At 54.6% G+C, this 24,681-nt stretch overlaps 1 protein-coding gene across 6 annotated transcripts in view; it reads left to right on the forward strand.

Annotated features, from left to right (window-relative positions):
• Positions 1–5,565: 5,565 nt before the first annotated feature.
• The window catches only part of RPH3A (rabphilin 3A), a 32,017-nt gene continuing 12,901 nt past the window's right edge, over positions 5,566–24,681 (forward strand). For 2 of the 6 annotated variants that reach the window (XM_064726614.1, XM_064726616.1), the window contains exons 1-8: positions 5,566–5,710; positions 12,701–12,898; positions 13,667–13,681; positions 14,768–14,902; positions 22,047–22,176; positions 22,345–22,431; positions 22,733–22,895; positions 23,681–23,707. In XM_064726614.1, coding sequence (XP_064582684.1) covers positions 12,822–12,898; positions 13,667–13,681; positions 14,768–14,902; positions 22,047–22,176; positions 22,345–22,431; positions 22,733–22,895; positions 23,681–23,707 — 634 coding nt within the window. In that variant the 5' untranslated portion in view covers positions 5,566–5,710; positions 12,701–12,821. Of the gene's footprint in view, positions 5,711–7,645; positions 7,782–12,700; positions 12,899–13,666; positions 13,682–14,767; positions 14,903–22,046; positions 22,177–22,344; positions 22,432–22,732; positions 22,896–23,680; positions 23,708–24,681 lie in introns of those variants that run through there. The other 4 variants (XM_064726617.1, XM_064726615.1, XM_064726619.1 and 1 more) reach the window with 4 other exon arrangements.

Genomic DNA, 24,681 nt, shown 5'->3' on the forward strand with positions numbered 1-24,681 from the left:
CAGCATCCTAAACCCTGGGATCGCAGCTCCCTGTCCATCCTGGAGCTGGCAATTTTGGGATGCCCACCCCAGCATCCTAAACCCTGGGATTCCAACTGCCCTGTCCCATCCCTTCCCCGGGCTGGCAATTTTGGGATGCCCACCCCAGCATCCTAAACCCTGGGATCGCAGCTCCCTGTCCATCCTGGAGCTGGCAATTTTGGGATGCCCACCCCAGCATCCCAAATCCCGGGATTGCAGCTCCCTGTCCATCCTGGGGCTGGCAAATTTGAGATGCCCACCCCAGCATCCAAAATCCTGGGATTCCAACTGCCCTGTCCCCATCCCTTCCCTGGGGCTGGCGATTTTGGGATGCCCACCCCAGCATCCCAAATCTCGGGATTGCAGCTCCCTGTCCACCCTGGAGCTGGCAATTTTGGGATGCCCATCCCAGCATCCCAATCCCGGGATTGCAGCTCCCTGTCCATCCTGGAGCTGGCAATTTTGGGATGCCCACCCCAGCATCCCAAATCCTGGGATTCCAACTGCCCTGTCCCCATCCCTTCCCCGGGGCTGGCGATTTTGGGATGCCCACCCCAGCATCCTAAACCCCGGGATCGCAGCTCCCTGTCCATCCTGGAGCTGGCAATTTTGGGATGTTCACCCCAGCATCCCAAATGCCGGGATTGCAGCTCCCTGTCCCCATCCCTTCCCCGGGGCTGGCGGCTCCCCAGCCCGGGCACGGCAGCAGCCCCCGGCCGTGGGGATGGGGAGTGCAGAGAGGCTCTATTTTAAACCACCGCTGTGGGTTGGTGACCTAGAAAAGCAGCTCCGGGAGCAGGAGTGTGAAGTCCAACCTCCCCCGCTGCGAGCGGGGCCGCCGAGCACAGGGTGACCTAAATAAAGCCACGGAGAGGGGTCGGGGGTGCTGATCCCCCAAATTAAACCGTGGAGAGGTGTCTGGGGTGCTGTTACCCTGAATAAAATCAGAGAGAGGTGTTTGGGGTGCTGCTCCCCCAAATAAAATCAGGGAGAGGTGTCTGGGGTGCTGATTCTCTAAATGAAATCATGGAGAGGTGTCTGGGGTGCTGCTCCCCTAAATTAAACCATGAAGAGGTGTTGGAAATGCTGTTCCCCAAAATGAAACCATGGAGAAGTGTTTGGAGTGCTTCTCCCCTGAATTAAACCACGGAGAGGTGTTGGGAATGGTGCTCCCCTAAATTAAACCATGAAGAGGTGTTGGAAATGCTGCTCCCCTAAGTGAAATAATGGAGAAGTGTTTGGAGTGCTTCTCCCCTGAATTAAACCACGGAGAGGTGTTGGGAATGGTGCTCCCCTAAATTAAACCATGGATAGGTGTTTGGGGTGCTGCTTTCCCAAATAAAATCAGGGAGAGGGGTTGGGGGTGCTGCTCCCCCTAAATTAAACCATGGAGTTGTTTTGGGAATGGTGCTCCCCTAAATTAAACCATGGAGAGGTGTTTGGGGTGCTGCTCCCCTAAGTAAAATAATGGAGAAGTGTCAGGGGTGCTGCTCCCCCAAATTAAACCATGGAGAGCTGTTGGGAATACTGTTCCCCCAAATTAAACCATGGAGAGGTGTTGGAAATGCTGTTCCCCCAAATTAAACCATGGAAAGGGATCAGGGGTGCTGCTCCCCCAAATTAAACCATGGAGAGGTGTCAGGGGTGCTGCTCCCCCAAATTAAACCATGGAGAGCTGTTGGAAATGTTGTTCCCCTAAATTAAACCATGGAAAGGGATCAGGGGTGCTGCTCCCCCAAATTAAACCATGGATTTAATTGTGTCAGGGGTGCTGCTCCCCCAGCCCCAGGTTTGCAGCTCAGGCCCCTCCCAGCACCATCCCTGCGGGTTTCAGAGGGATAAGAGGAGTTGAAATGGATAAATTCCCGTGTTTGGGAAGGAGGCAGCAGGAGCAGCTCTGGGGGGGTCCCTCCCTCTGGAGGTTATGGAATAAATCCATGGAATATTTCAGCAAAGCTGCTGCTCCTCCAGGAGGGGTGGGAGGGGAGATGGAGCTGAAGAGGAAGCTGCTTCCTCCCCTCTTTTTAAATGCGCTGTCAGGAGGAATTTCAATTATTTAAAGCTCACAGGTACGTGCTCCTTGCAGCCTCAGAAAGGAAACAAGGCCCAGCTCTCCCCAGCCCCAAACCCAGGAAGGTTCTGGGCCGCTGCCTTCTGCTGAGTGCAAGACAGGCCAATTAATTAAATCAGTAAATAAGTTCTCCTAATCCCATTAACAAAAGAGGAGCCGGAGATTAAATCTTTGATGGCACTTGCTGCAAAATTAATGCAGGCAGCCTGTGAGGAAATGTATTCTTCCCCTCACCTCGGCAAGGATAACAGTGCAGTTTTATAGGGCAGGGCGTTATCAGGGATGGGAAATGGATGTAAAACCAGCAGAGATCTCATTAAAAGGGTGTAATGAGCTGCAGACACAACGAGCTGGGCCTGCTGAGCTCGGGGCTCTGCCAGATCCTGCCTGTGCCACCACTGGGAGGTGATATGGGGGTGCTGCTGAGGGGTTTGGGGTTTTCTCAGCTTTGGGGTGAGGCAGGAAGAGCCAGGGAAAGGGAATTTTCACCCGGGGTGGGAAGGAGCAGAGTGGGATGGTGGAGCTGCAGGAAGGGGAATTTTCACCCAGGGTGGGATGGTGGAGCTGCAGGAAGGGGATTTTTCACCCAGGGTGGGATGGTGGAGCTGCAGGAAGGGGATTTTTCACCCAGGGTGGGATGGTGGAGCTGCAGGAAGGGAATTTTTCACCAGGGTGGGATGGTGGAGCTGCAGGAAGGGGAATTTTTCACCCAGGGTGGGATGGTGGAGCTGCAGGAAGGGGAATTTTCACCCAGGGTGGGATAGTGGAGCTGCAGGAAGGGGAGTTTTCACCAGGGTGGGATGGTGGAGCTGCAGGAAGGGAATTTTTCACCAGAGTGGGATGGTGGAGCTGCAGGAAGGGAATTTTTCACCCAGGGTGGGATGGTGGAGCTGCAGGAAGGGGATTTTTCACCCAGGGTGGGATGGTGGAGTTGCAGGAAGGGGAATTTTCACCAGGGTGGGATGGTGGAGCTGCAGGAAGTGCCTGGGAGGGGGAATTTTTCACCCAGGATGAGATGGAGCAGGGTGGGATGGCGGAACCTCCTCCCTGCAGAATTTCCCTGTGATTCCTGGCAGGTTGGGAGCGGGGGACTGACAGCCCAGGGAGAGGCACAGGAGGTGGTGAAAAACACCCTGGAACCTTCCCAAGGTGCTGCTCCTCCTCAAGAGGAGAAAATCCCTTCCCCAGCCCTTGGAGCTTCCCTGTGACACCGCCAGAAGTAAATCTTGGCTTGGGGGTTTCTCTCCTGGAAAAAGGAGATGCAAACTCTGTGGTCCCCAAAGTTCTGGGACAACATCACTGGATTCAGCTCCTGCTGCTCCCATCATTCCTTCTCCATTCTCCTCCTGCTCTTTTCTCCTCCCCATCTTTTCCCAGGAGTCATTCCCAGTGAGGAGCTGCTCTGGGAGGCTGGGCATGGATTTGGGGTGCTGGATTGCGGATCCTTTCCCACCTTTCTTGTGTTTTTGAATTTAACTCATTGGGGCTGCTCAGGGAGGGCCTGAGGTGCTCCTGATTTATTTTCCCTGTATTGGAATCAGTGACAGCAGAGTTATCCAGAGTTTTGTGTGCCAGAGAGTTTATCCATTGCCACCGGCACTCTTTTCATCCTTCAATGAATATATAAATAAATATACAAATGAATATTTAAAAATAATATAAATAATAAAATAATTATAATATAAATAATATATATAAATGATAAAATAATTACATTATAAATTATAAAATATAAATGAACACAAACACAAATAAATTAGTATTAAATAAATATATACATGTATATAAAAATATAAAATATATGTATATACAAATATATGTATTTATAAACACAAATATAAATATATTTATATAAATGTATAAAATATATACATAAATGTATAAATGAATAGATAAATGAATATAAAAATGAATATATAAATAAATATATAGTCCTCCCTGCTTTGATCCGCTGGAGGATCTGCCAGACTGCCAAACTGTACTTCCAATTCCACAAAAAAAAATTCCAACTGGCTCTTTTTATTTCTGAAGAGGGGCTAAAAAAAGGAGAGTGGAAGTGCCAGGGATTTAGAACAGACAAGTGCAGGTGTTGCTTTGTTTCCTTTCTGGAAAGCCACTTTTAGATCTGATTTTCAGATTGCTGCTGCTTTTTTTCTCCAAGGAAGGTGTCAAGACAGATCAGCTTGAAAGTGCCTGTGCTGCTCTCTCCGAGTGTTTTGCATAAGTGAGGCAATTCTTTTTGCTAAATAAAAACACAGAGTTGGGCCTGGAAGAGGAGAAAATGTCCATCAAGGACCCAGCTGATGCCAATCAACACTCAGCCTTCAGTGCTGCAATCCTTGCCTGGCTGAAGGCAGGGAAAATCTCCATCCTTCAAGGATTTCTCTCTCCAGGGATTTCTGTTGACATCCCCCCAAAAGCAGGGTTTTCATGGGGGGGGTTTAATTGCAGCTGGAGAAAAACCTTTTATGGGCAAAGTGGTGAAATGCAGCTGGAGGAATGAGGAACTTTGCTCCCCCAAGGTCTTGGCCAGAGGCAGCGTGGTCCTGGGGCTCGGGGGGTCTCTGGGATTTGGGACGGGCTGCCAGGCTGTGGGATCTGCAGGAATCTGGGAGGGGCAGCAGCTCCCACAGCTTTTGGGGGATGCTGCAGGTGGGGAGGCTGCGGGATCTTAAAGCTCATCCCATTCCACCCCTCCGTTGGCAGAGACTCCTTCCACCATCCCAGGGAGCTCCGAGCTCTGTCCAACCCGGCCTTGGGCACTTCCAGGGATCCAGGGGCAGCCACAGCTGCTCTGGGCACCCTGTGCCTCACAGGGAAGAATTCCTTCCCAATATCCCATCCATTCATGCATTTTGGCAGTGGGAAGCCATTCCCTGTGTCCTGCCTCTCCATGCCTTGTCCCAGTCCCTCTCCAGCTCTCCTGGAGCCCCTTTAGGCACTGGAGGGGCTCTGAGGTGTCCCTGGAGCCTTCTCTTCTCCAGGTGAACATTCCCAGCTCTCCCAGGCTTGGGATCTTCTTTGTGTCCCTCTGGACCCTCTCCAGCAGCTCCAGGGGCTGCCTGTGCTGAGACCCCAGAGCTGGGGGTGGCTCTGCAGGGGAGGGGGCTCACCTGGGATGGGATGGGATGGGATGTGATGGGATGGGATGGGATGGGATGGGATGGGATGGGATGGGATGGGATGGGATGGGATGGGATGGGATGGGATGGGATGGGATAAAAGGGGGATGGGATGGGATGGGATGGGATGGGATGGGATGGGATGGGATGAAAGGGGGATAGAAAATGAGGCTGGGAGAGGGTAGTGGAGGAGAATGAATGGAAAACACACGGAGAGGGGATGGGCTGGAGGAGAGGGCGAGCGCAGGGGGTCCCGCTGTGCCCCCAAGCCGGGGGGCAGTGCCAGAGGGGCCGAGCGGCTGCGCCTGGGCGGGGGGCGGCTCCTGGGGGCGGCCCCTCCCGTGTCCCCTCCCGTGTCCCCTCCCCGCGCCCTCCGCAGTGCCGGAGCCGGAGCCGCGCAGCGCCAGCGCGGCCGAGCGCGGGGAGCGGCCCCGCAGCGCCGGGACCCCCAAACCCCGGCACCCCCGGGACCCTCAAACCCGGGAGCCCGGCCCAGGTAAGGGGGGATCGGGGGTCCCCCATCGCCGCAGCGCGGGGGGATCTCCGGAGATACCACAGGGATGGGGATGCGGCTCTGGGGCTCGGGGTGCTGCTCCGGGGGTGCTCCGAGCCCCGCACCCCGCTCCCGGCCCGGGAAGTTGCGGCATCCCGGAGCGCGGGGCGGGCGGAGGTGACACCGCCGGGGGTGGCAGCGGCCGGAGGGGTCCCCGGCGGGGCGCGGGGCTGGCAGCGCCCCTGGGAGAGGATGGGGTGAGGTTTTGGGTGCTGCGGCTCGTCTGGGCAGTGTGCGGGCAACTTTGAGGCGTGTTGGGCATTTGCGGGGGTTGAAGCCCCCAAATTTGGGGTTTTTCCCCCGTTCCCGGAGTGTGCCCGGCGGTGGCACCAAGGCTGAGCCCCTTATCCCAGAATCCTGGCAGCATCCAGGGATGTGGGGAGAGCCCTGATCCTGCTGCTGGGACATTTTGGGGGGCTCTGCTCCCTGTTGGGGCTCTGCAAGGGCATCAGGGTGGCCCGCGGGCTCTGGCAGGTGCTGCTCCTTTCCCAGGATGGACCAAAGTGATGCAAACCGCACCAAAATCCTTTCTGGAGTAGCCAGGAGGCAAAACCTCCTCGGGAATGAGGCTGAGGCTGCTGGAAGCTGTCGCTCCCAGCCATGCGTTCTTCCAGAAAAGGCACCTGATTGTGTCGCTTTGCTGGTGTCTTTCTAATAATTCTGGTTATAGGCTGGAGCAGCAATTTGTCTTTGTGTGGTGATGAACGCTCCTTGGTTTCCCTGCTCTGAGCAAAGGCGGCTGCCCCGGCCGTGGCTCTGCTCGGGGCTCGGGCCATGCCACGCTGCTCCCGGGATCCTGGCAGTGTGTGTGGATCAGCCCGATCCCCCACTTCCCATGAGGTTACAATGAAAAAACAAACCAAAAATAAAAATAAAAAAAAAGAGATAAAGCTTCCAAACGCGGCCAGTTGGCTCCAGGGATGCAGAGATGAGAACAGATGAACCATTTGCTTTAATTACTGGTATCAAAAGCCCAGGCTGCAGCTTAGCCTGAAAATAAATATTGTTAATGTTGTGACACTGGGCTCTGTTTGATGATGCATCGCTCATCCGGGAGGGATCGAGCGAGCTGCGAGGCTGACTCAGACCCGCTCAGCCTTTCCGTGGGGAGCGCTCAGCCCCACTCGCGGCACCGGGAATCGCTGTCGCATCCCGTGGGCGCCCGGCCGGGCATCCCGCGGCACCGGGAGCGCCGCAGAGCCTCGGGCAGCGCTGGGCGATGCGGTGGGAGCTGCTGGTGTCACCTGCAGGGTGGGGACCCGGGGAATGCCAGCTCTGCCAGCCCTGAGTGTCACCTGCAGGGTGGGCATCCACGGAATGCCAGCCCCATCACCTCTGCTCAGCTGCAAACCCCGTCCCCTGCTCGGCTCCGGCTCCAGCTCCTTCACATCCTTCCCTTTTCGCTGTCCCGGCTCTCCTGGCCTTGGCAAAGGTTTTATTTTTGGTGTGGATCCCCCTTTACCAGCGAGGGTGACAGCCCGGAGCCCACTGGGGGCTCTGCGTGGGGTGAAACATTCCCGGCTTTGAGAAGGGTGAAGGGTGGAAAACTGCGGGAGGGGTGGAAAACTGCTGCGGGATGATGCGGGGTCTGAGCCCGGCTCTGTGCTCAAGTTTGGAGGGACCCGCGGTGGGGATGGCACCGAGCCCGTCCCCCGTGTCGCCACAGCAGCGGTGACCCCCGGGCCAGCCCCGGCTCGGTGCCCTCCGCAGCCCGGTGACGCTGTCACTGCAGTCACCGCTAATTAGCGCTGATGGTAATGAACCGCTCCAGGTGCTCCCAGCCGAGCCCAAAAGGGCTGGGAAGGAGGAAGGAAGGGAGGGAAGGAAGGAAGGGAGGGGGCTGCGCTCCCCCAGGCCGGGCTGATGAATTGCCCGCCTTCCCCAGGCCGGGGAGTGGCCGTGCTGGCTGATAAAGGGTCACTGATAGGGGCAGCCATTCCCTTCTCCATCCCCGGCGGGTTTGGATGCAGCTCTGTGGATTTGGGGTGCCGTGATGGGGGCTCCGTGAACCCAGGTACGGAGTGGGGTGTGGGGAGGAGAGAACGGGGAAACCGAGAGAACGGGATGAACCGGGAGCCCGGAGTGTCCCGAGCTGGTGGCTGCGTGCTCCTCCCTGCCCGTGGCCCTTGGGGACGGGGACATTGCGGGGCTCAGGGGTCTCCCCAGCAGTGGGACCCCTCCCCACAGCCCAGCCCCGCTGTGGCTCCTGTGGGTGACACCGCAGCCCTGCGCCATCCCTGCTGGGCACTGTCACCCTCCTGCACCTGCCACCACCTCCGAGCTCACCTGGATCTTCCCAGCCTTTCCCCAGGGCTGATCCTGTCGCTGTCCCAGGGTCCCTGCTGGAATTCTGGTGGCTCTGGCCACTGTCCCTGTCCCTGGCACTGAGGGTGCGATGCCAGCTCGCCGTGCCCGAGCCCTGCAGGGATCTTCCCGTTGCTAAGCAGCTCCTGAGGAGCGATGGCAGCCCCGGGTGTGCTCAGAGCTCACCTGGATCTGCCCGGGTGAGGTGGATACACCCAGCAGTTGGTTATTTATTTAATTTTTTAATTTTTTTTTTTGCCGTTGTCTTTCCTGTAATTAATCAAGGGGAGTAAATCCTTGTGACAGCATCCTAACAGTGTTTGGTTTGAGAGGGAGCTGCTGGAGGAAATGTCAACGTGCTGCTTAAATAAAATTGACTGAGCTGCTGCTCAGCTGCCTTTGGGACGAGGCTTTGTCTGGAGGATGAGCTGGGAATTCAGGGGGCGAGGAATAAAGGCAGTTCTCAGCACCTTGTGGGGATTTGAAGGCAGCAGTGCCATCAGCCAAGCCACAAGGAGTTGGTGCTCCCAGAGGCTGTGGTGTGGATTTAAGCGGAGGGCACTGGAGGCATCGCTTTGCTTCTCCTGCCTCTGCTCCCTCACTGTCACCTGTGGGCCGAGGCTGTCACACTGAGCTTTAATTAACTCATTAGCAGCTCACCGAGCAGGGGAGTTGTGGGGTTCCCTGCGAGGGTTTGGTGAGGAGCTGAGGGATGAGGTGACCCCAGGGCTGTGGCTCTGGGTCTCTCCCAAAAGCTGCATCCCCAGGAACCCCCAGCTCCCGTGGGACAATCAGGGTCTGATGCCACACTGAGGATGTGGGGACACGCAGGGTGTGCTGCCACGGCTGTGGCACCTCTGGGACTGTCCTGTCCCTTGCCCAGGTGTCTGGGAGGAGCTCCAGCCCCAGCAGCTCCAGCCAGCTGAGCTCTGCCTCCCTCCTGCCCAATTTTGCCCAAACTTTCTACAAGAATTTGCACATGATGAGACCGATGGAATATTGGGGTTTGAGGGAGTTTGGGACGGCCCTCCTGTCCCTCCCTGTCACCTGCTGATCACCCTGCAGTGTTCCACAGCTGCTCCTGCAGCTATTTTGGGGGATATTTCCCCTTTTTCCTCCCCTCTGCTGGCAAATCCAGCAGTGCCAAACCCTGCTTGGAGCAGAGGGCAGTGGGGACCTGCTGCCTGTCCCTATGAGGGTGTTCCACATGGAATGGTGTGGGGTGGGCAGTGGGAAAACTCATTTTCCTGGGAAAGGACGAGCCTGGGTGTGGGGTGCGGTGTCTATGCCAGGTGTCTGGGCAGGATCTGGAATTCCCTGTGGTTTGCAGCCCTTCCTGGGTGCCAGGCATGGAGCAGGGCAGGATCTGGTGCTGGTGGACTCGGGAGATGGCTGGAAATGTCCCCAGGAGCTGGGAAGTGTTCCCAGCCCAACTTGGTGTTTTGGGATGTGTGCCCTGAGTGGTGAGGAGACAATTCCAGCTTTGGCATTTGCTCCTCACACTGCTCATCTGTGTGAGTCCTTGTCACCCCAAATTGAGCCCCATTAATCAATTCCATCCTCATCCCCAATTTTTCCACCCCTGGCTCCAGCTGTGGAGCATAAACCCACTCTGATACCAACATGCAAACCCCACCATCCCAACAGGGAATCAGTTTGGATCCATTCCACTCCCAAACCTCCTGCTTGCTGAGGACACCCAATAATCTCCCACCTGGCACCAGAGCAGCAGCAGCTTGGGTTGGCTGGTTGGGGTCTGGCTGCAGCTCCGTGTTCCAGGTGAGTGGATGATGCCCCAAAATCTGCATTTTTCCACCCGGATTAATCACATCAGGCTTTGTCAATGGAAAAATTACCTCATCATTGGCACTGGCAGGTGGTGAGAGCAGCAGACTTATTCAATATTTAAGAAAGCTGCATTGCAGAGCTCAGGAGGCTGGAGGGAGAAATAGGTTGCCTGTGTCAGTGTCTGCTGCTGGAGACAATCTCTGCAGGCATCGGCTGGCAAGCGTGGAGCTCGCTGCACAAACCTCACCCTCACCCTGGCAGCGTGGACAAGATGGGATTTTCTCTCTTCCCCCCTGGTTTGGCATTCCCAGGCGGCTCCTTGGGCAGGCTGGGCTCCCTGCAGGTGCCCAGCTGTGGGATGGGCTCATTCCATGGACATCCCCCTGCCTTCCCAGCCCTCCCACAGCTGCTGCAGGGGGAGTGGGACCTGCTGAGCCCTCACACTGCCCCTGCCAGGTTTTGGGTGCTGGCAGCCAGAGGGATCCACGGGAGGCATTAAATCCCCTTTTATCAAAGCACGGCCGAGTCCAGGGGCTCTGTCACACAGCAGCAATGGAGCTGCATGATTGGAGTCATGTGGCCCTTCCTCAAGGCCACAAATTAAGACCTCACTGCTATTCCTGGCTCTGCCCAGGACGTGCCACGCTGGCGCCGGCGGGAGCTGCCAGCATCCCTCGGAAAACCTCGGCATGAAGCAGCTCCTCCCATCCCCTCCAACACCAGGGCAGCAGATCCGGGACCCCTCGGGGTCAGCCAAACCCTGGAAGGTCTTGGCACCCTGCTAGGTTTGGGATATTTCCATTTCATTAAGGAAACGCTGCTGCATCCCATCGATCCCCGCTTGGATGGCCACATCCTGCTGCTCAGGAGCCAGGGTTTGGCAGGGGAGGGGGGAAGAGCCACCCTGAGCTGTTGTTTTGTTCTTTCCCGTGTGCTAAAAATGCTGGAAGAAGCATTAGGGCAAGCGGGGGTAGTTGCTGGAAGTAATGCAAAGTAGATTTTTCCAAATCTATTATTTATAGGTGGAGAAAGGGATTGTGTATTCCTCCAGGAGCAGCAAAAGCAGAACAGAACGCTCCTGGCCTCGCTCTTATTAGCACAAAGTTCCAGTTGGGCTAAAGAGTTTTCCTTCCTGATCCCTCTTGGCTAGGAAAAAACAGGGATTTTCCACTCTTTTCCCCTGTTGCAGGGTTGGGGATGGACATTGGTGACCTTGGGACAGTCCCTTCACACCTGCATTCCCAAAAAATGGGAGAGTTCCCTTTTCCCACCTGCATCTCAAAATGAAGTCCTTTTCACCTGCATCTCAAAAATGGGATTCCCTTTCACTGATTCCAAAATGGACAAATGGGACAGTTCCCCTTTCTACCATTCCAAATGGAGAGTCCTTACCACTGATCTCCCAAAAATGGATAATGGCAGTCCTTCCACGCATTCCCCAAATGGTGTGCCCTGCTCCCTGCTCAATCTCTGCCCACCCTGGGATGTTTCATTCCCAGCAGGAATTCTGTGCTGCAGTGCGGGTTCTGGAGGTGGTGGTGGGGACTTAAATGAACAATTTCCTTCGTTAAGTGACCTTGTTAATTGGAGCCTCCTGCTCTGGCACGGGAACAGGCGCTGTGTGAACCAGCAGAGCAATAATTACCCACGTGCTTCGCTTCTCCTGCTTTTCCAAAAATACTTTTTTTGCATCCCCCAAGTTTTCCATGGAGCCAAGGTGAGCCTCAAGCCTCCACAACTCCTCAGGGAGTGATGAGAAACCCTGCAGAGCATTTTTTCCTTTTTTTTTTTTTTTGGAAAATTAGGTGTTTTTTCCTGGCTTGGAGCTGGGGCACTTCTGCAAGCTCCCATTTTTCCATGGTTTCCTTGGTATAATCTCCCCAATTTCTCTGCTGGAGTTTTGCTGGAGTTGCTTTGTGCCCTACAAAGGTTCATTTACCAGCGTGGGCAGAGCTCTGGTCCTGCTGGGATGCTGATTTTAGGATCTGGTGGGATGAGGGGAACTGAGAGGTCCCTTCCAGGCATGGAGGAATCCAAGGCAGCATCATCCCAGCGCTGCAGGATGGGAAGGTGAATGATCCATCCTGGGAGCAGCCTCATTGTCCATGGCTGGGCTCTGCAGAGGGTTTTTTGTGAATTTTTTAGCTCTGCTGCAGGCAAATCTATCAAATCCCTGTTTTTCCCTCAGAAGAGGTAATGGATGAATGGATCCATCCATCCCCATCCCCCTGCAGTGAGTAGGAGCAGTGGGTGGAGGGGGAAAACACCTCCAAAAATGGGAATAAAGCAACAATCAGGCTGTGGATTTGACATCCATTGGGATTTTAAGGAGAAGGCTTTGGAGATCCCTCTCTGGATGAGCCTTTGGGGAGCAGTGGACAGACCCTCCTGTTTGAGTCCTGGTGCTGTGTTTTCCCTCCTGGATCCACTTGGCAAAAAACTTCAGTAAAACCAAAATGGGGAAGGAGGAGGTTTTGTTTTTCTAGAGGGAAAAAAACGTGTTGTTTTGGGTTTTTTTGGTTTTTTTTTTCCAGAGGGTGGTGTGGGAAAGGACAGTGAGGAATGCTGGAATTTGGGGAGAAAGTTTCCTTGTTTGCAGCTGTTTCTCTGAAATGGATCCCCCTCTTCCCTCCTGCCTCTGAAGCCTCATAATTAATATGAGGTTGGGCATTCATTAATTACACCCAGGCTGTGCTGCCCTCATGGGAAGGAGGTGACTGGAAGCTCTCAACACCCAGACTCAAGTGACATTCCTGCTCCAAACCCTCTTACAATCCCACAAACAAAACCTTTCCCAGCGTGATTTTCAGGGATTATTTTTTTGCTGTTTTTTCCCTACAGCCTGGCTGGGAGCTCCGCTTCCTCACTGGCCCCTGGGAGCGGAGTGTCTGAAGGCCCTGCAGTGCCAGGTTGGTGACAGCCAGCAGGGCACTGCTGTCCCCAGGCTCTGGTGTGGCCGGCGATGACCGACGCGGTGCTGGGCGGCTCCTCTGACCGGTGGATGTGCCCCAGTGACAGGACCATGTCCCTCCGAGCCAGGTGACAGCAGGGACACTCCCAGAGAGGGTGGGGACACCAGTTCTCCCCGTGGGGACGCCAGGAGTTGGTTCAGTGCTGTTGCATGGGGGCGTTTTGCTGGGTTTGCTCCTCAACGCCCTGAGCTGTGTCGGCGCTCACAGGGGGCTGAGGCTGAGGGAAGAGACGAGGATCTGACTCCATGTTTCAGAAGGCTGATTTATTATTTTATGATATATATTATATTAAAATTATACTAAAAGAATAGAAGAAAGGATTTCATCAGAAAGCTAGCTAAGAATAGAATAGGAAAGAATGATAACAAAGGTTTGTAGCTCAGACTCTGTCTGAGCCAGCTGACTGTGATTGGCCATTAATTAGAAACAACCACATGAGACCCATCACAGATGCACCTGTTGCATCCCACAGCAGCAGATAACCATTGTTTACATTCTGTTCCTGAGGCCTCTCAACTTCTCAGGAGGAAAAAAATCCCAATGAAAGGATTTTTCATGAAAGATGCCTGTGACACTGAGCGAGGTGGAGGGGACAGAGCCGGGGTGTGCAGGGACATGGAGCTGTCCCTCTGTCCTGGCACCCTGCACGGTGATGCCACGTCCCCTCTGGAGCAGGATGAGGGCTGGGTTTGGTGCTGGAAGGGTTGGGGTCGCTCTCTGGGGGCATTGGGGCTCCATGGGGAGGGACCAGGAGCTGGGGACTGTCACTGGCTGGGCTCTCCTCATTCCTGCTCTCACCTAATCCTTGTTCCCTCTCCTTCCCTGTGCTTCCCAGCAGCGAGAAGGAGCAGTAAGTATCTTTTATTTTCCTCTTATTCCTCTTCTCCTGCTACTTTGATAGTCATGAAAAACTGGGTTTGGATGTAAAATACAATTAAGTTTGGGAAGTGTTGCACTTTTAAGGATTTTAATGAACTTAAGGCTCAAGGCCATGTGGGTCTGTTAATCCAGAGGGAGAAAAGAGCCAGGAAAGGTCTGTGGATGAGCAGGAAGGTGAGGAATGTTTGCCTTTTGCACCCCTGAGTGGCAGACGTGTCCCTGTCACCAGGTTAGCACTGCCTGACACCCAGGCTGGGAGGGAGAGAGGATCTCTGGGAATGGTGTTAGAGGGACAAACACTCCCATGTTTGGAGAAGTGTTCCCAAAAAAAAGCCACCCACTCCTGCAGAACCACCCCGGTCCCGTGGCTGCCAGGACTGGTGTTCCAGGAAAGGAAAGATGCTCCAAAGGAAATGTGGAAATAACGGGAATGGCTCTGAAAAGGAGTTTTCCCTCTGTATGAAACCAATATTTCCATATGAAAGCCCCTAAAAATGGAGATCAGAGCTCCCAGCTGTGGGTGGGGGCTCATTGAAGGCTGGATGGGATCTGGAGGATGGGGAGGTGGGCTGGGTTTGGAGGATGGGGAGGTGGGGAAGTGGGCTGATTTTAGGGTCTGGAGGATGGGGAGATGAACTGGGTTTGGGGTTTTAAAGGATGGGGAGCAATGCTGATTTTGGGATTTGGGGATGGGAGCTGGGCTGGGTTTGGAGGATGGGGAAGTGGGCTGATTTTAGGGTCTGGAGGATGGGGAGATGAACTGGGTTTGGGGTTTCGGGTATGGGAAGTTGAGCTGGGTTTGGAGGATGGGGAGCTGGTCTGGGTTTGGGGTTTAAAGGATGGGGAGCAACGCTGATTTTGGGATTTGGAGGATGGGGAGGTGGGCTGGGTTTGGGTCTGGAGGATGGGAAATGAGCTGAGTTTAGAGGATGGGGAGCTGGGCTGGGTCGGGGATCTGGAGGATGGGGAGCTGGGCTGGGTTTGTGTTTCGGCGCCGGGGCACATCCAGGTGTGGGGTGGATCCGTGTCTGGATCCCTGTCCCCGCTGTCCCCGCAGGCTCCCGGCGGGATGGGCGGCACAGCCCGAGCGGCAGCGCAAGGGCGAGGAGCTGACGGACGAGGAGAAGGAAATCATCAACCGGGTGATCGCCCGCGCCGAGAAGATGGAGGAGATGGAGCAGGAGCGCATCGGGTACGGCGGGCAGGCGACACCCGGGAGGGACACGGGGACCCCGGGGTGGCTCCGCTTGGCTGCTTTCCTGGGCAGCAGCCTCTGCACTGCGGAGCCGCTCCTGGAGGAGCCTGCGGGGGATTTTGGGCTCCGGCCAGGAGGAACCAGGCAGGGAGAGAGCGGCTCTGAGTGCCTCGGGGGGCTGGAGCCTTCTGCTCCCATCCCGGGAATCACTGAGATTTTTTATCAGTGAAAAGGGATCACTGATAGCAGCTCGCTGCTTGTGCAGTGCTGAGCCAGAGCTGGAGGAGTTTGAGTTCTGGGAATGCTGTTGGAGGGGAGATGGATCCATCTTTGGGGTTAGTCGCGCTCTGGAAGGAGCTGTGTGAGGTTCAGGAGGGCTGTGATGCTCGGGTTTGCCAGGCTGGGAGGCAGCAGTGATGCTGGCACTCAGCTGGCCAGGCTGCTTTAGGGAGCTGCTCATGGAAAGCCTGATTTCCTGGGATTTTTCTCTTCTGGGATTTTTCTTTTCTGGGTCCTGGGGTCCCCAGAGCTGCTGGTACCTCATTTTCCACCAGGGGCATTCCTGGTGCCCATACACAGGGTGGAAAGTGCCCCTGTTTCCTTTCCTACCAGGTGAAACAAGCTAAAGCCAAGGTGTCCATCCCCGTCCATCCCCTTGCTCTGCTGGGAATGGTTTTCCAGAGGGGATCTCCACGATCCCATTGGAATCTCCACAATCCTGTTTTCCTGACAGAGGAGCACTCTCTTCTCACTGAGTTTAAGCACTCACTGCTCCTTTATTTTTTATTCCTAGCAGGGAAAACACTCGGCCCCATGCAGGAGCCACACTCCCCGCTGCTTTGGGAAGCGCCAAATTCCCTCTCACAGCTCAGGAGCAGCTTGCTGCCCCTTAAATATTGTGATGCTCCGGCTGTGGAGAATTGCTGGATTCATTTCCTCATGTTCAGAAATGTCAGGGTTTGACCATCCTGGGAAGGTTTTGCCTCTCCAAGGGCTGTTATCCCTGCCTGGGCTCGGCTCCTGCCCCATGGATGCGCTGCTCCCTGGGGCTGGAGCTGCCTCCGGGGCTCGGCATCACTTCCCACCTCACTTTTTGGCAGAAGCCAGGTGAGAGCGGCTCGCTCTCTCTCATTGATGGTGATTCACACCCTACAAGAGCTCACGAACAGCTCTCCCTGGCGTTTCCCTTTTTGCAGCCCGCTGCAAAAGAAGGAAAGAAAAGAATTCCTTCCCAACTCGCGATGCTCCTTGGATGAGCCGCAAATCATCTCGGGGAGAGATTTATTCCGTGCAGCTGTTTCCCAGCTCTTCCCTTAGCCGAGCTGGCGGAGGTTTGCTCATCCTCATTCATGAAAAGCCGGGCGGAGGGGCTGCTGGAGCCGGGAATTCTGGCGGATGTGCAGCTGATTCCCCTCCTGCGAGGAGGAGGAGGAGGAGGCGTAGCGGGAGCCCTGCCAGCCCCTTTGTGTTTGTTGGCTTGCACAACAAGAGCTCTGTAGGATGTTCAGCCCCGGGAATGTGGGACAGCGGCTGGATCAGCCTCGCAGGGAATCGGGAATCATTCCCTTATCCAGGATAGCTGCTTCTGTTACAGAATAATCCGGGCTGGCCTCTGGCAGGGAGGCAGCGGTGCTGGCTGGCCCTCGGCTGGCCTGGCTTCTCATGGAAAGCCTGATTTTTTTGGGGGGGATTTTCTGGGGTTTTTCTATTCCTGTAAAAGGAAAATTAAATCCATTAAAACTCACCCAGAGAAGCTGTGGCTGCCCCATTCCTGGAAGTGTCCAAGGCTATGTTGGAGCAACCTGGGATAGTGGAAGGTGTCCCTGCCCATGGCAGGGGGTCCTTTCCAACCCAAACCATTCCATTGTTCCATGAAAACGCTGATTTTTGGTTAATATTAGGGATGGCTCACACGGAGTGAGATTCCAAAGGGGGAATATGTGGTGAATACTTGGAGGTGCCTCAATAAGTGGAGGTGTTTGAGGGATTCATTTGATCTTTACACCCAATCCTTGAGGAATCCTGAATCCCACAACCAGAACTGTAGATTAACCTCCTCATGCCTCAAATCCTCCCCAAATTTTTTTGCCCTCCATCTCCTGCATCCTCCACCCCACCAGCCCCTTGTCTTGGGAACAAATCGATGCCTCTCGTCGAGCCGTTGTTTGTGGAATCGGACTCGGTGTCAAACCCAGCTCAGATTAATCCTGTGCAAGGAGTATTTTTAGCTCTGAGGGTGGCTGGATCCTGTGGGAGACGTGAGCTGGGTGCTGATGAGGCTGCAGGACAGGGACACTTGCTGTGGGGGGGAGTTCTCTGTGTCTCGTGGCGCAGGGAAGGACGAGAGGAGCTGGAAAATCATCCTGAACGTGACCCAGCAGGAGCTGCTGGGTGACCAGGACCATCCTTTGGGATCAGGGACACGGGGCTGGGAGTTTTTAGGGAAAAGGGATCATCCATGTGGGCAGGGATGGATCTGTTGTTGTTCTTGTCCTGCTCTGCGCTCGGGGGTCTCTGTGGTGGCTCTGGTGACACTCTGGTGGCAGTGCTGCAATTCCAGCTGCCATCCGTGAGGATCCTGTTTTCCAGGAGCACCTGCAGGCACTAATTGACTCCGTTCTGCATCTCTAATTGGGGGCCATCAATAACCCAGCCAGGCTGCTCTGCTGCCTAATGAGCTCCAGCAGCTCCTGGCATTGAGGGAAGATCTGAAACCATCCCAAGGTGGGAATTGTCAGCTGGCTCTGGCCCTGTGGTCCCCTCTCCAAGCACAGTGGCCTGGCTGTGTCCCCCTGGGTGCCACCTTTGCTCTGCAGCAGGATTGGATTTCAGTTTAATTCGGCTGCTCATGGCCGGGATGACACGGGGATAACGCAGGAGCAGATGGGAGTCCCTGGGGATTAAATCATTAACCTCAGTGGCAGGGGAGCTGTCTGGGGACCACAGCCTGGGATCTTCATCCCAGTGTGCAGACAGCACAGGGATAAAATTCAGGCTCAGGGCAGGGCAGGGGAGTTACTGGACACAGCTGGGAGCATCTCCTGCGATGGCAATTTCTGCAGGAGATGAGGTTCAGTCATGACCAGGGGACAGCTTGTGCTGCTGGAGATTTTGTGGGGCTTTGGTTGAGCTTTTCCCTCCAAAAAACCCCTCCTCTCTTATTTCCAAAATTCCCAGCCTGCTGCAAGCACCTGGATGAGCATGGGATGGGACACTTGGAAAAACCCCAATGGTGCTTTACCTTTAGCTCCCTGCCCACTTGGAGGGGAGGAAAATTGCTTCTCATTTCTCATCCCAATTTTAATTATGCTTCCCTTAATCTGGAGCTTGGCTGCTTTTCTTGTCCCTTTCCCACCAGGAGAATGAGCCTTAATTTAATATTCATCCCTTTAAGGCACACGATTTCCCCATGGAGATGAGGCTGGGCTTCATTCTGGAGGCTCTTGGTGACCTCCTTTGTGTTTCTCTGGAATTTTTTCCCCATGGATGTGGTGGCTGAGCCCATCCCTGCTGCACTGAGGAGCACGTGGATCATGGTGGCCTGGATCAGGTCCTTCCTCGTGGATCAGGTCCTTCTCCCACCCTTTTTGCTGCATTAAAAGTCCTCCCTGCCCACAATTTAAAGCCCATTAAGGACATCCTGGCCATTCATTCCTGCAGTGCTGATGAATATTTAAACGCAGCAAACTCGGGCTCTGTTGTTAAGCCTCATTTCCTGGGATCATCAGCGCTTCATTCTGGTCACTCTGTCCCCTTTCCCATCCCTCTCCTCCTGCTGCAGTGCTGAGAGTTCCCTGGGATCATCATTTGGGTTGGAAAAGACTTCTGGAGTCATGGGATCCAACCTTAAACCAGCCCTGCCAAACCCACCATGGGTTCTGTCCCATCCAGAACCCAGCCTAAGGAAATCCCTCATCCCTGTGGGATCCTTTTCCTTCCAAAAATAATGGAAAATGTTTGGATGTGCCCCTGAGCCCTTCCCTGCCTGCTCCAGGGCTCTGGAATGGGGCAGCAGCACGCAGGGATGTCCCTCAGTGCCCACCTTCCCCATTCCAAACCACATTCCAGGGACTGGGCTGATTTCCATCACCAGGGCCCTGTTTCAATGCTGATAAAGCTTCTCCTATCACTCTCTTATCAGTGCCTAATCCCTGTAATCCCTGTTTTCCTGGCAGATGAGGGATCTCTCCCATCTCTGGGCTGAGCCAGATCCCTGCCACCAGCTCCAATTACTCCACTTCCAAATTCTCCCCCTATTTTAACAACTGGAAGGATATTTCCTGCTTTTTGAACTGCAGGTAATGGGGAGAAAGATGCTGCTGGAGCCGTGGATGGCAGAGGGATGAGCTGGATGCTGGTTGTGTGCAATAAAAGTGAGGAGGAAATGATCTCCAGTGGAGAGAAAAGCTTTTGGGAAGGCAGAAATCTCATTCCTGGTGAGGGCAGGGCTTCCCTTGCTTATTAGTGGGAGAATTGGGTGGATTTGGATCTCTGGAGATGCTGGATGGAGCTGGAAGCAAATCTGGGTTTTTTTCTCCCAAGTTTTGTCTTTATCAAGAGCTTCTCACCCCAAGAGTTTGGGCACAACCCCCCCTTTCTTCCTGCCCGGTTCACACCAGGACTTTAAATTGAACTTTTTCTCTCCCAGCAGGGTTTGAGTCATAGGGAAAAGAAAAAAAAAGAAAATAAAAAAAGCCCAATTTCTCCCTCTTGAATGGATATTTTAATTAGGGAAATGTACTTGGCTTGCAAGTGGTGCCACAGGTGTGTCCTGGCTGCTGAGCTCTTCCAGTGGTTCAAAAATCCCACTTAAGGAGCAGCTCGTGGTAAATGAGAGCCTGGGAGAGATTTTTGCAGCTAAATAATGAACCTCTTGAAATGCAAAGGCTTTTTCCTCTTTTTTTGCTTTTTTTTTTTCCTCCCTCCCTTTGATTGTGCCATTTGTTCCAGTTTCTATAATAAGTTTGTTTGGGCTTGCAGATTTCCAACTGGAAGCTGCTTTGCTTGGAGCTGCTGCAGCTCAGCAGGAGGAACTGCAGGGGATTTGGTGTTTTTCATGAATAAAAGAGAGGTTTTTTCCCCCAAAATGTTCCCCCTTGGTGAGGTGGGGGATGATAAAAGCTGGCTGTTGCGAGGCTCATGCACTCCATGGGATGTGGGCTGGGGTTAATTGCTTTAAATAACACTTGGGGAACAGCCAGCATCCAGGTTTTAATTGGAATTGCTGCCTGGGTGTTTGTGAGGTGATGGAGCCTCTGGGATTTCTGTGTTTGCCACGGGCTCTGGAGCTTGGGAAGGCACCAGGGGTGGATGGTGGCTCCAGGGCTGGGTTATTCTCTGGGGAGGAACCACCCATGGATGTGAAGGGCAGGGATGGACCACAGGTAAATCCCAGAATGGTTTGGCTTGGAAGGATCTCAAATCTCCTCTCATTCCATGGGCAGGGATTGGTCCAGCCCCACCCCACCCTGGAGCAGGGAGCTTCTCCCTGAAGTGGGAAGGCACAAAACCCCCTGGCTGTGGTTCTGAGGGCGCTGTTTGTCAGCACCAGGATGGGAACCGCGATTGCTGCATTTCCAACCTCCGTGCTCCTGGCGCTGGCAGGAACCCGTGAACTCTCCCATCTGCTGTCTGGTGACACCAGAGCTGTGAAAACAGAGCCTTGTCCCCGCTGCTGGCTCTGTCTGGCTCTGCTGCTGCCCACCCAGCCCAGCTCCCAGCTGGGAACAGGCTGCAGGTTCATCTGGAAGCGGCAGGAGCCCAGCGGGATCAGCCCCCACACAGGGAGCAGTGGGAGATCCCTGGCTGGGTTTTGTCAGAGCAGAGGTGTTAACGTGGCTTTGCTTGGATAATTTGTGGAATTATGGATCCACATCCCTGAGTGTGGCTGGGCTTGGTGGCTTTGAGATGCTCCTGTTGGCTGCAGTGAGGATTTTTGGGCTGTGATGGGGTGCACGTCCTAAAATGCTTCATTTTGGGAAGAAATTCCTCCCTGGGAGGGTGGTGAGGCCCTGGCACAGGTTGCCCATCCCTGGAACAGCCTGGTCTAGTGAGAGATGTCCCTACCCATGGCAGGGGTGGAACTGGATGATTTTAAGGCTCCTCCAAACCAAAACCATTCCATGCTCAGACAATTTCCCCTCCTCGTGCTGCTGTTCCTTTACTCGCCTTTTCCCCACGGAATTCTGGCTGTCCAACCCCAACCCCAGAGGCATTTTTGTGTGCAGGGAACCTGTGGATGGTTTATGAGCATTTCAGAGGCCCTGGCAGCCGAGTCACCATAAATCTGAAGCTGTCACCCCTCGTGGGATGTCTGTCACCCCTTTTCCACACCCGCCGGTTTCCTTTTGCTGTGGCTCCATCGGATTTGGGTCAGGCTGCCACGGGGGGCTGCTCCCTCCGGTGGGCTCGGGTCTCCTCCTCCCTTTCTCTGTTCCTTCCTCACTGAATGACATAAATAATGCAGCTTTTTTTCCCTTGCTGTGCTATTTTTAGGGCCAGGATTCTGGGTTAGCTGAGCTCACGACGCCGACGCTGCAGCTCCTTCCTGCTTCCCAAACTCCTTCAGCCAATGCTGCCTTTCCAAAACTTCCTCAGCTGATTTTGGTTTTTGGGTTTTTTTTTTTACCTTTGCAGGAACCAGGTGTGTTTTCACAGCCTGATCTCCAGTGGGCTTTCACTTGCAAGAATTGCCATCACAACATTTTTTCTCAAATAATAAGAAAATTAATTAATTAATTAATTCGGTCATCATTAGAGGCCTTCCAGGATCTCCTCCTTCAGCTCTTCATGGGCAGCTGCTGGGACTGGGTGGAAAGATTTTCATTTAGGGACAAGTTGCTCCATGCAGAACTGCTGCCTTGGATGGATTTTCCATGTCCATGGAGCTCCCTGCAAGTCAATATTGTGCCATATAAACCTGTTGGAATCCTATTTCCCTCTGGGATGTGCTGTTGTCCCATAGCTGGAAAAGGGAGATGCTCTGTGGGGAGCGACACTTGGAAAAGGAACAACCAAACCCAAGGCAGTGGTCACCCCCAGGGAGCAGGGCCTGGCCCTGTATCCTGCCCTTTTCCTGGCATTCCCTGTGCTCTTCCTGGCATTCCCTGTGCCCTTCCTGACATCCCTGTGCCCTCTGCAGGCGCCTGATGACCCGGCTGGAGGACATGCGCCGCAGCGTGCTGGGCGACGGCGTCAACCGCTGCATCCTCTGCGGGGAGCAGCTGGGGACAAGGGGCTCTGCCTGTGTTGTCTGTGAGGACTGCAAGAAGGTGAGACCCCCCTCCAAACCCCACAAACCCACCCCAGCCTGGGGGCACAGCAGATTTTGGGCGCCCATTTCCATGGGCGATGGCAGTTGTGTGGGCAGAGCTCTCCTTGCTGGTGTTGGGGACACTTTGGTGGCGCCGGTGTCACTCAGGTCTTTGTTTGGCCCGCAGAATGTGTGCACCAAGTGCGGGGTGCAGACCACCAACAACAGGCCCCAGGCCATCTGGCTCTGCAAGATCTGCAGCGAGCAGCGGGAGGTGAGTGTGGCCCCTGTCCCCTCTGTCCCCACCCCACACCTCCAAGGCAGGCCCGACTCACCTCCCAGGGGCCTCCAGCCTCACCCAGCGGCTGTTCGAGCATGGTTCTTACAGGATGGTTTTGTTTTCTACACAAAATGATGTTTTATTTCATGAAAACAGAGCTTTGGGGCTCCAAGGAGCTGTTGTGAGTTAATTGATTAATTAATTAGCGGGATGGGCTGCAGGGTGGGGGTGTGGGGTCGCTGGAGGAGGACCACGGTGGTGTGAAGCCCTGAGAGGCCTGACCCTGCTCCCACAGGTGTGGAAACGCTCCGGTGCCTGGTTCTTCAAGGGTTTGCCCAAGCAGATGCTGCCACAGCAGATGCCCATCAGCAAGAAGGGACCCCAGACCCCGAGCGAGCCCCGCCCGGCCGAGCCGCCCGCCCCCGACCCCAAACTCCCCTCCCGGGCACCCACCCGAGGTAGGTGACAGCAGGGGCTGCCCCCACCACTGCCAGCGAGGCTCTGAGCTCCTTCCCATCCTCAGCAAGGAAAAATTGTGGGGGAAAAGCATCCAGAGCAGTCGTGTGGCTGCTGCCTGTGTCCTAAAGGGGGTGGCAGTGGAGATTGGAGGTGTTTGATTCAGGTTTTATCCAGGTGGGAGTGGATGGGCGTGATGGTGGTCACAGGGGTCTCAGGTTAAGAGACGAGGATCTGACTCCACATTTCAGAAGGCTTGATTTATTATTTTATGATGTATATTACATTAAAACTACACTAAAAGAAAAAGAAAAGGTTTCATCTCAGAAGGCTGGCTAAGCTAAGAATAGAATGGAATGAATAACAAAGGTTTGTGGCTCGGACAGAGAGCGAGCCAGCTGGGCTGTGATTGGCCATTAATTAGAAACAACCACATGAGACCAATCACAGATGCACCTGTTGCATTCCACAGCAGCAGATAATCATTATTTACATTTTGTTCCTGAGGCCTCCCGGCTTCTCAGAAAGAAAAAATCCTAAGGAAAGGATTTTTAATGAAAAGATGTCTGCGACAGATGGGGTTGCAGGACATCCTCAAACTAAGCAGCCCCGGGTGGGGATCAGGGCCCTGCTGAGAGTTTGGGCAGTGCCTGGGTTGGGATGTGGTGATGGGGAAGCCTTCAAAAAATAGGGAAATCTGGGGAAACAGTGGCAGGGTGTCTTGGGATGAGGTTGAGGATGTGTGGGCCGCAGCTTCACCGCCTCTCGCTCTGTTTGTGCCCCCAAGGCCAGGCGGATGCCGAGGACACCGAGGGTAAGCACCGGCCTTTGTCCCCTCCCTGTGCTGAGCCCTGTGCCTGCCTCCTTCTCCTCCCAAGGCGTTTTCCTGCCCAGTTTCCCTGGGGATGCTGCAGCAGGATCGCTCCTTGCTGCTGCTGCCGCCCACCCTGCGGGGGTCCGGGTTATTCCAGGGTTATTCCAGGGTTTTCCCAGGGCTTCCCCACCTCCCGCACACGCCAGGGCTGAGCTGGAGCCGCCTCAGTGGGTGGTGGGTCCTGCTGGGAGGGGCAGGTGGGTTTTGGGGTTTTTTTCTGGTTATTTAACCCGAAATCCTTGGAAAACCTCCCGGGGAAAGTTGAGGAGGCTTGTGGGGGCTGTCAGTGGGGGATGGAGCAGCCCAGCCTTGTGCTGTGCACGGTGCAGCAGTGGCTTGTTCTGGTTGTTCCTTGCACCCTCTGGCACTTCCAGCGGTGGAATCATTCAGTTTGGAAGAGCTCTCAAAGCTCATGGAGTTCAACCATTCCTCCAGCACTGCCAAGGCCACCACTGACCCATGTCCCCGAGGGCCACATCCACACTGCTGTTAAATCCCCCCACAGGGATGGGGACTCCTGGGCAGTGGTGTCAGGGTTGGACAATCCTCCCAGTGAAGAAATTTTCCCGAATATCCAACCTAAACCTCCCCAGGCACAACTTGAGGCCATTTCCTCTTGTCCTGTTGATTCTTGCCTGGGAGAAGAGCCCAAACCCCATGTGGGTCCTGTCTGGGAGATGTGGAGAGTGAGAAGTTCTCCCTGGGAGTTTATTTTGAGTAACAGCCCCCATTTTCACACTTCAACATGGGATGCCAGGGGGCTGAGGATCACTGATCCCCCTCCAACACTGTCTGCTCTTCATTAGGGCGATCATTAAGTTGGGAGCAACGCAGTGGCTGCAAACCCTCCTCTTCCTCAGCTCCCTGGAAGAGGCAAAGAGGGGCTGAGGGGACAGATCCCACCTGGAATTGTC

This window comes from Zonotrichia leucophrys, chromosome 15, assembly GCF_028769735.1.
Source record: "Zonotrichia leucophrys gambelii isolate GWCS_2022_RI chromosome 15, RI_Zleu_2.0, whole genome shotgun sequence".
Lineage (NCBI taxonomy): Eukaryota > Metazoa > Chordata > Aves > Passeriformes > Passerellidae > Zonotrichia > Zonotrichia leucophrys.